Source organism: Oratosquilla oratoria, chromosome 22, assembly GCF_046742065.1.
Source record: "Oratosquilla oratoria isolate Oo_2021 chromosome 22, ASM4674206v1, whole genome shotgun sequence".
Lineage (NCBI taxonomy): Eukaryota > Metazoa > Arthropoda > Malacostraca > Stomatopoda > Squillidae > Oratosquilla > Oratosquilla oratoria.
Window position 1 is genome coordinate 58,615,464 of NC_134798.1, and position 11,116 is coordinate 58,626,579.

An 11,116-nucleotide genomic window follows, 5' to 3' on the forward strand; every position below is an offset into this window, starting at 1 on the left:
CTATTACCGAGTACAGACGACGTTTAACGACGATGGACGCTGTCGAGAAACGCCTGAGCTTTCCCGGCGTGGCTTTAGCTTTCGCTCTCTGGATGACTTTTCTTCAGTGGCATAGTGTTAGTCTCCGAGGTAGAGTTGATAATGGACTGTGGACTACCGGCCAGCGTTTCTCAACCTCTTTACCCTTGCGTAACCTTTAAGATAAATTGCATGTCTCAAGGAACCCCAGGTCAGGGCACGATCCAGCATGCTTTCCACCACGGTGGCCTGGCCATTAGTTGGAATGTGTAGGTTAATTATGGCGAGAGGGATTTCGACGATTGTTTTGTTGTTCGTGTTGCAGCGCACTTCGACACATTCGTCTTAATGTGCCACTGTTGCTCCCATGCATATGCCCGGTCTAGTGTGTCTTGCATGATGTCTATTACTCCCAGTAGTGTATTTGTGTCTGCAGAGGTGGTTGGTGTCGTCCTCATATGAGAGAGTTAGGGCCTAGTTACGAGGGTAGGGTGACTCTGGGATATAATTCACGAAGATTTGGACGAGGTTCGTGAGTCTTCGCCATCCTTCCTTTATGACTGAGGGTAGAACACTCTCCATCTCCCTTCCAATAAACTCCAAAAATGTTTCTTTGAAGCCATCCCAGTATGCCTGACTGTTCCGCAGGCTTGACTCAGTGAAGACAAGGATGAGAGGTGTACGGTCCGAGAGGGTGACAACCCCGGGTGTGATAGTGAAATTGAGAATCGCCATCTCCTTCCCCTGCCATCACGCACCATCGCCAGAGGACTGGGATATTAGTGTTAAGGATGAAGTTATTTTTAAAGCGTTGGAGCAAAGTTCTGGTTGGAACTGAATATATTGTCAGTTTTAGTAGCTGCCTCACATTTTACATCAATTTCACCGATAGTTGAACCCAGGGTGCACCACTAGGGAATGGTGAAGCAGTAGTTGTTTTTTCTTCAGGAAGAAAAGCACAAAGGGTCTCCTAGCTCCGCATTTTGTGAAACAGCAGCTTGTCTTCTCTTCTGATGTTCAAAAAACATTGCCCGAAGGAAATAAGGAATGTCAAATCAAACCTAGAAATGTCGACATACAGTACTTTGAAGTTTATTGTATAAGGAAAATATTGTTCATAAGTATGACCTTATAAGTACATTGAAACTAGAGGAAATTTGGATTCCTTGATACACACCAGAATGAGGGCATCCTCTGGTAATCCTTAGATAAGCCTTCAAGCTGAACTAATTCTAGAATAATTAGTTGCCAAAGCCTTGCTTCATATTCACAGTTCCATCCTCCTCGCTTTTTAATCAACTTTGATATTGCTCTTATGATACTCCAAGCATACAGTATATAATGGATGTTTTGTTGCATAAAAAAGACAGGAGAGAGAGACAGAGAGAGAGAGAGAGAGAGAGAGAGAGAGAGAGAGAGAGAGAGAGAGAGAGAGAGAGAGAGAGAGAGAGAGATATTAGAAATGCCTATTTGGGGTGACTACTCACTCAATATTTCTGAGGAAGGTAGTCCAAAACATGAGGTCTCATTAATGTTTCTTTTATTGACAATATTATACCTTTACCTCTTTTCCAGAGCTAGGTGCATTCCTCGGTGCATTCCTTCCTGCGTTCCACTTTGGTTTGGCTGCTGTTAGCGCTCCCAAACCATTAAAGCTTAAGAGACAGCTTCACACCGAAAAAAAGTCCAGTAGGCCACATATCATACTAAAGAAAAATTTCATAGGCCACATCCAAAAGTGTAGGCTACATACTATACCGGCACCTATATTGCTTTAATAGCGTGCAAGTGCAAACCGCGGCAAAATAAAAGCAGAACACACCAAGGAACGCGCCCAGCTTTCCTCTTTTCTACCTGTGTTCTTATGGTTACTGCTTTTCTGAACTCAGTAGTTGCATGACTTCCATCCTTGGGGGGAGATAACACAACAACAGAAGAGGATGGATGACCGCATTGTGAACAGCTGCCCAGGATGTAACACTTCACCCCATACCATACAACACATAATGGAAGACTGCATTATACACACTCATGCACGCAAACAACACAGCATACACTCTATAAAGGTTTTGTGGGAAAACCCAGTTTCAGCAGTAGCATTCCTTGGGGAGACGGGACTGCTCGGACAGACAGTCTAGGGAACGACAACAACAACAACAACAACAGCAACAACACCAACAACAGATGTTTAGAACAATCTCACCCTTTCTGTGTACAAATACCTTTTGCAACAGTCAACCAGTATGCTCCGTCTCTCTTTTCTTACACTGGAGGGCTCTGAAACTCTCTTTCCCCAACCCCCATGTCTTTCCACCTGCATATGGTTTGTAGTCTTTCAAGAAAAGAATCCGAAGATGCTTTTCCTTTAAGAGTATTTGACTTTGAACTTATGTAAACTTAGTTCTTTTCATTCCAGAGCGGTCTGACAGTAGGATTATTATTATTATTTTTTTTTTTTTTTAATATGAAGATATCAACAATCTTTGAAAACATTCCTAATCTTGGGTTCCTCTACCCCTAACCCCCAATGTTCCACATGTAATAAAGAGAAACATGCAACTCAGAGGTTTGGCCCTATCCAAACAGTTGCCAGTTCACTTCAAAATCATTACAAAGTTGTCATATACATAGCAGAAGGTTATGATTTATCTATCCTATAAACTGTCAATATGCCTGTATACAATCAACCTTCGTGCTACCTGGGATGTCTTTTGATGCTTTTGAAGTAGAGAGAGAGAGAAAAAAAAAAAAAAAAAAAAAAAAAAAAAAAAAAAAAAACAGCCGCTTATCAAACTTAAGCTCATGATAATGGGCATAATGTATGTATGTATACATGTGTGTGTGTATATATGTATATATATATATATATATATATATATATAAAACAAGAGCTTTTTCCCCCTTATAAGAGAGGTAGCCAAGTCAAAGGCACATACCTACTCCCAGCCATTCCACTCCAATCCACCACTCTTCCTCCCACCTCATCTTAGCTTCTTGTGGATGATGGGTCATCCCTGTATCCCGTCCACTGCCCTGGGTCAGAAGCAATGTAGCAAGACACAGTGCATCCATAGTAAGGCTGCTTCACTTAATTGGTGACCCCCCACCCCCTGTCCCCTCATGTAGAAAAAGAGGGAAGACAGAGAGAAATTCCTTTAGGCTGCATCAAAATATTATTCACACATAAGCACCCCATCCTCCACCCCTCCCTTCCTTACATAACAGTATTATCTATACACAGTCACTCTCCATTCACTCCTATCTCCTGCCTTCTCCCTTCCCTACTCAACAGACATTTCCCTCTTGCTGAATATCCCCTCCAACCCATCCATCCATCTCATTTTTAGTCATTCCCTCAAGTTCACTCCCCACACCTCTGCCTTCCACACCTCTTTTACTAATCTTTCATCAATCATTCTTTCCATGTACCCAAACCATACCAATACTCATCAGCCCTATCTGCCATCTCCTTTTCCACTCCTACATAAGAACATAAGAATGAAGGAGACTGCAAGAGACCATAAGGCCTACACTAGGCAGCTCCTGCTCTCCTCTTCACCTCGTTTCTCACTCTATCCAACCTAGTAACCCCTACCATATTCAGACATTTCATCTCAAACATGTCTAAACTTTTCCTCCGTGCTTCTTTTAAATTCCAAGTCTCTGCCCTATGTAATGCTGTTGGTACAATCACCCCTTCATACAATTTCTTCTTTGTACAATCATGTGTATATATATATATGTATATATATATATATATATATATATATATATATATATATATTTATATATATACATGCGTGTGTGTGTGTGTGTGTGTGTGTGTATACACACACACATGTATAATTCCTAATGCCAATCCCTTTTTTCCTGTTTGTCAGGGCATAATAACTTTTTTAATTTTGTGCAGTATTACTGGTTCATTTATGACATCCAAACTAACCCCACCTAGCTCTTTGCAACATGCTGTGTAATGTCTTTATTTCATACAGATCACTGTGCTATATCAACTATCTTTCCTTTCATGTATATAACAAAAGCCATGGTGATAATGAGATTCTTTGTGACCACACAATACCAGTATATTAGGAAGCTATTAAAAACATCATTAATGTTTAGTTGATAACTATTAGAGCATTCCAGATCATTTAAAGAATTAATAACTCATCATAACCTTACATGAGATCCATGTGCTTATCACATCATCAGTAGCTACTGAGGCAGCTAGTGTCTTCATAACTTTTTCACAAATGTTTTATCACCAATATACTCATATCTTTATCCCTCCTTTCTATTTTCCTTAAATCTCTCCTATATTACCTCTGTTTTCACCTCTTCAATAGATATTGCCCCCAAGGATAAAAGCACTTGTTATTGGCGACAAAATACAAATACCTTAATCCTCAACCCATCAACTTACTCAGAAGCCACGATACCCCGACAAGAGAGACAGTGCCACCAAGCGGGCAGCATCGGCAGTGCCGAGTGCATCTCTGTGGCTTCCCAGCTCTGGGTTGACTTCAACGATGTCCACAGCCGACAAGTGTCCCTCTTCCCGTACAGCCTCCAACAACTGCAGCACCTCCCGCAGCATAAGGCCGCCACGAACTGTAAGGGAAAATGTAAAATCTGTAGAAAGCTGGAGAGCAGTGTTATGCTCGCATCCATGTGCACACTCATGTCAATGACTAACACTGATGAAATATACTGCAAAAGGTGGGAGGGGAGGGGGTTGGTGATTTTTTTTTTTTTTTTTTTTTTTTTTTTTTTTTTCTCCCATGGAGAGCAGACAACTGGTGACTGCTTCTCTTCCTCTAACACTTTCATCCAGTGACTGAGAAACAGTCTCACATTAATACAACTCAAACAACAACTTAAAGTTTCTTTCCAAAGATGGATCCGAGGACCATTGCCAGTCAGTTGAGCTGCAAATTTTCCATTTAGTGAAACTCAAGGCAATATCTAATCAAAATTATTTTCCCTTTTCTGAACCTACATTGTTCTTCCTTTATTGTTCCCTTTGTCCTCCTCTTTATCTTTTCAATTAACCTTAATTACTCCCTTTGTTCCCCTCCTTATCATCTTAGTTATCACCCTCTCATATGCTTTATCAACTACATTAAACTGATTGATGGCTCTAAAAATACTACATTCATATTTTCCCCCTTTTTTCTTTGTAAAGTGGAACTATAAAAGCATTTCTCCAGTCCTCCCTTAGGCACACATTAAATAACTCCACTAGCCAATCCACTTTCACTGTGCCTTCTTTTGCCAGATACTCTATGTGACACCCATCTAATCCATGTGCTTCACTGGCTTTCACCACATTCAGTATTCTTGGTATTTCATAATTTCCGATAGCCACATATTTTTCTCGTCACAGCTATTTTCCTAATATCTTCCACTGTCACAATTAATCCCTTCTTAATTTCCTTTACATTCAGTAAATTCCTGAAATACTCTACCCATCTTCCCTTTACCACCTTTACTTCCATTAACATAGCACTACACTATTTACATTTTTATTTCCATCTGTCAAACTCCTGCCCCCCTTTATGATATGCTCTCCTCTTTACCTCCCTCAGCTTGAGTTCTGTTTCTACTTTTATCTTTCTGTACCTGCTATATGCTGCTCAAGTTCTAGTTTGCAACCAATTGTCATAAACTCGTTTTTTCTTTTCTTCTACCACTGTCCTCACCTTTTCCTCCCATTATTCACTGCCTATCCTTCTGTTCCTTCTCATCATCCTCAACCCACATACCATCTTTGCACACTTTATCTCTTCCTTCTTGTGAAACATGCCCATACTTCTTCTATTACAGTTTTTCCCTATCCCTCACCATCTCCCACATTTTGCCCAGATTCTGGTATTTTTCTCTATATCCTTATCCATCTCATTTAAGTTGTTTACCCTCTGTACTTCTACATTTCCCATTTTCTTCTTCCACCACTACTGGACATAGAAAAATAACTTGTGTGTGAATATACATGCAAAACAGGGAACTGTGCGTCCCTACAATCTTCATCAATTAAGTTGCTGCCCAAAGTCTCACTAGCAGGAGACCTTGATGTCCCAAGTAACTAGGAACGAGCACCATGCAAGATTATATATCACTCAAGAAAGAAATACTGTATTGTTGTCTAGGGACTGTTAATGTGGGACATTTTAGAATGAGGTGCTCTGTGTCTTCTTTGTAGTAGGTGAGATGGCAGGTGCCAGTGTATTGACCTCCTTATATGAAAACAGGAATAAAGGAGGGGGAGACGGCTGGAGTTGACCATCTCGCCTTACTTATCGCTAGAGTACTTACCCGGTGTTCCCGTCGACGGCGCCTCAAGTGGATCTAGGGAGTCGATGTCGAAGGAGATGTGAAGGGGTCTGTCAGGTCCTAGGTTGAGGTGCTTAATGATTCGACTGATAACATCCTTGGTGCCGTGTCTGCTGACGGCTTGCATGTCATAGTTGACGATACCCAAGTCCTCTAAAACCTTCCTGCATATAGAGTGAGAACTTAGAATAAAGAATCTCATCCTTAATATTTTGCTGTTTAACAACACTCTTCGTTAACAGTTATAACTGAAATCTGCTAGATATATTTATCAACTACAATATAGTGGTTACTAAAATGTTTACTCAGGATTTATATTTTTGCTTCTTTCTATCCATTCATTATTCCAGATCGGTGCCCACCTATCAAATTTGTGGCTAAATGTTGGAATGTTTTTAGTTTGAGTATTAAACTTCATTCACTTATATAAACCCCTACATTCGCTTATATAAACCCCTACATAACTTCCCATTTCCTGTATTTATAACAGGTTTTGTGTCCCATAATCTTTGCCGCTGTCTTTTTGTATGTATTTATGTTTGTATACCACCTTTTCAACCACAATTCACTTTTAATTCCATGCCATTGCAGTTGAGACTGACGAGAAGCCCGAAGGAAGCATATATATGGAAATTGAAATGTGGTCGAACTCACCTTGGACGTGACATTGCGCTATCAAGAGAGAGAGATCTTGATGACGCAATGGGCTAAATCACTGACACTTTGTCATGGAGCTGAGTTCGAGTCCTCGGCCCGACCACATTTAAATTTCCACATATATGCTTCCTTCGAGCTTTTCGTCAGGCTCGACTGCGATGGCATGGAATTAAAAGTGAATTGTGGTTGAAAAGATGTTAATCTGTTCACTGGGAACCATTAAGTGTATGTATAATTATGCTTGTATGTATGTATGTATGTAATTAAGGAAAAACAAGTCCATTCGATTCTTTAAGGCTATATGATAACCGTACTGACATTTGCGTACTTACTTTTCGCCTGCTTCGACGTCACGTAGCCCCAGGTAGACGATATTGGCTGCCTTCAAGCTGCGTGAATCCAGGCAAAGCGAAGCGGCACGGAAGCAGTTATGAAAGAAAGGAAAAAATATATAAATATAACCATTGAATTATAGTTACCTTGGTTTCTAGATTTATTAATTTAAACTGGAACTAACTGGGCAGTTATCCTGCCCTGCTTGTTTATGTTATTCAGTTCAACTATTACAAAGTTGATAGCGACGTGCTGAAATACGGCGTATTTCAGCACGTCGCCAACAAAAACCATCGAATAAATTGGGACGATGCTGAAATAATCTACAAATCTAAATGCAGTTTCAGAAGAAAAATAATAGAATCCTCTTTAATCAATAATTTTCTAAATTATAATATTTCCTATGGCCAATGGTCACCAGATTGTATAATCTCCTTGGCAATAAATAAAATGCTACCTTCTACATTAGCAGTGGACAAAATCCACCAATGTCCACGCAACGCCGGACACGTGACCTGAGCCCCCGTCCGGAACTTCCTGCTTACCTCACTACTTCTGTATAAATACTTGTTGTTCTCCACTCTGTAATTCACATCTGCTGAAGACGATCACAGTTAGTGATCGAAATATACGGATCTTTTTACTTTCGCTTATTCCTCTCCGAAAGTGGGTCATTAGTATTATATAATATAATGTACAACAGCGGCGCGACTGTCCACAAAATTACTGTCCCATTAGCACAATAAATCCTGCCCACAGGACAATTCGACATGCCACATTAAACATGTTACCCCTTTCACAAAATGTAATCAACATCAACATATATAGCTGAATTAAAAATAAAGAGAAATTTTCGTTTATTCGTTATACAGTATTTGAACACTGTGCATCTCTAAAGACTACTGACAAATACGTAGAGAACATCAGTGGGATGGATGGAATTGCATGCTTGAAGCTAGTTAAGGAATTCTTGGCTTCTTGATTTTCAGAATTCTGATTACTTTTTGTCACCCTTCCATTACTCCCGAAAAAAATTTAAATTACCCCCCGGGGGCAATTTACCACCAGTTTGGGAACCACTGGGTTAAACGATCCTGCAAAAGAGCACACTATTCACACAGCACACAATGACCATCAACCATCACCCGACAAGGAGAGGCGTCTCATCTATGTGGCCCACCTTACCTCGGCTCAGGGAAGTTAGGATCCTCTTTCAGTTCGGGTTCGATGAGATGCTGCATTTCATGGAGAAGAAAGGCGACGGGCATCCCGTGCATGTTGCCCGAAACACTCGAGGAACCCGTGTTGATATCTGCATGGGCGTCGATCCAGAGGGTTACGAGCTAAAAGAAAAAAGAATGAAAATAAAAACGTGACTTTGACGAGTCCAGCAAATATGAAGTAATCACCGTAACATTTGAAGAATCCTTAATGTCAGTTGAGGAAGTTTTCCTTCTACTGGTACCACAAAACCCAGTACTACCTGTCTCATGGTAGGATTGTTGGCCACTAAACCGTATTGGACACCCAGATCAAGGAAAAAGATAATCACCAAAAGCACAGATGAACTCTATGGCCATCCAAACCCAATATGGGTCACTAACCGGCGTATTTATCATGCATGGCATCCCTGCAGAGCCAGGAGACGGGAGTCGTGCCCGAGTTTGTCACAAAAATGTCTGTCCTCCATTTATCATGTGGAGTTTCCTTGTCACTCTCTGGTACATTGAACATGTCTATGTTATTCTCCTTTATTTATCTTCCCTTTCTTCTATTTCTGCCATTATTCCTCTAGGCACAGTCTCCACTAGCTCATTTTCCCTCGCCTTCTAATTATTATCTAGCTCTTCTATCTTTTTTCTTCAATTCCCCATTTTGCTTTTTAACAATCTCTAGCTCCCATTCCACCATCATCCTTTTTCTGATTCTGTATTGATGATCTTCACCTCGTATTTGTAATAATTCTTTGCTATCATTCAGTGATATTTTACCAGTTTACCCAGATCCCCTTTCACCTCGTTTCTCTCCATAAGTGTCTTGGATTCCCCCAAGGTCCTGTTTTACCTTACAACTGTACTCCTACACTAGTAACAAAGCCTTAACATAACTTCCTGACTTACTATCTCCGTGTGCGGGTTTATTATTATCATTATCATCATTATTATTATTATTATCATTACTATCATCATTATCATTATTAATATCATTATTATTATCATTATCATTATTATCATTATCATCATTATTATTATCATTATTATTATCATTATTATTATCATTATCATCATTATTATTATCATTATTAATATCATTATTATTATCATTATCATTATTATCATTATCATCATTATTATTATCATTATTATTATCATTATTATTATCATTATCATCATTATCATCATTATTATTATCATTATCATTATTATTATCATTATTATTATCAATATTATCATTACTATTATCATTATCATCATTATCATCATCATTATTATCATTATTATTATTATTATTATTGTTGTTATTGTTATCATTATTATTATTATTATTATTATTATTATTATTATTATCATTATTATTATTATCATTATTATTATTATTATCATTATTATTATTATTATTATTATTATTATTATTATTATTCTATTTCTTAGATTTCCAATGGCACCATCCTTCGCATTTATCACATTGCAACACTTCACTTTCGTTGGCCTTGTCGCACCGAATACAAGTTTTCTTCTCCCATTTTTCCTCCATTTTCGTAACTTTAGCATAATGTTTCGTTGTTAAATTTCACAAAGAAACCGCACCCCTTTACATACCCTCTTCCTTGTTCCTCTGTTTCTGTTTCTTTCCCCATATCTATTCAATTAGATCACAGACTTTCACACACCAGAAAATGGTTGGCCCTAGCCTTACTGAGGGCTTGGTCCAGAAACCAAGGTGGATACGCCAACTTCTCAAGTTGACATTTGATCCCCTCAATCTCTTGGTCCAGAAATTGAGGACTGCAAATCCTGAAAGCCCTCAAGAAAAGGCCAGAGGCAACACTTTTCTTAACATTGACAGGGTGATCCGTTATAACCGAGGATCCCTTGCTATAACGGGGGTTTGTCCAGTCAGATATTTTGTCCGTTATATCCGGTATCCGGTATATCGAGATCCGTTATATCGAGGGTTTATGGTATTACAAATTCTTTACGGTTTTCAAATCCTTCATGTCTATCTGTAATCCTTTTAAAAATTATCTTGCTCATGTCTTATCATACCAAAGTCCTTGTTATAATCGATAAAGCGTATTCTTTTCTTTTATATTTTCTAAGATACTCAGAGAAGAAACAATACTGTAACCTTCCTTCTCATGAATCTACTTGGCGAATACCGATTGAAGATTTTATTTGTCGTTTCAGCTTCCTTTTTTCCTTCTTCGTATACTACTCTATATACTTTTAGCTTAGATACTCCTCTGTTTCAGCCTGCCATTTACAAATCTATAAAGCAAATTAGGCTCATCTTGCATTTGTTGATATCACAAATTTCAAGTTCTTTTCTTCCTCTCTTCTAGTTCTTTTGTGTTCGCATCTTGTACTCTTGTATTGTCTACTGTCTTTTTTGTTATTTATTTTTCCGCGTGCTGTCTCGCATTTTCTGTTTAACCTCTCCGTTTTTTATGATTCTCTCATTTTTGGTACATATGTATCCATCCCCACACTATACATTTTCAGTAAACCTTCATTATTCTTTGTTTCTTTTATCTTACTGAACTCTTTCCAATCTGCCT

The 11,116-nt window shown here is 38.8% G+C and overlaps 1 protein-coding gene across 3 annotated transcripts in view; it reads right to left on the reverse strand.

Annotated features, from left to right (window-relative positions):
- Positions 1-2,392: 2,392 nt before the first annotated feature.
- Positions 2,393-11,116, reverse strand: part of LOC143037620 (arginase, hepatic-like) — a 26,935-nt gene continuing 18,211 nt past the window's right edge. For all 3 annotated transcript variants that reach the window (XM_076206139.1, XM_076206140.1, XM_076206141.1), the window contains exons 5-8: positions 8,524-8,681; positions 7,338-7,394; positions 6,331-6,512; positions 2,393-4,626 (exon numbers count right to left, since the gene is read on the reverse strand). In XM_076206139.1, the coding sequence (XP_076062254.1) occupies positions 4,439-4,626; positions 6,331-6,512; positions 7,338-7,394; positions 8,524-8,681 (585 nt within the window). In that variant the 3' untranslated portion in view covers positions 2,393-4,438. The remainder of the gene's footprint in view (positions 4,627-6,330; positions 6,513-7,337; positions 7,395-8,523; positions 8,682-11,116) is intronic.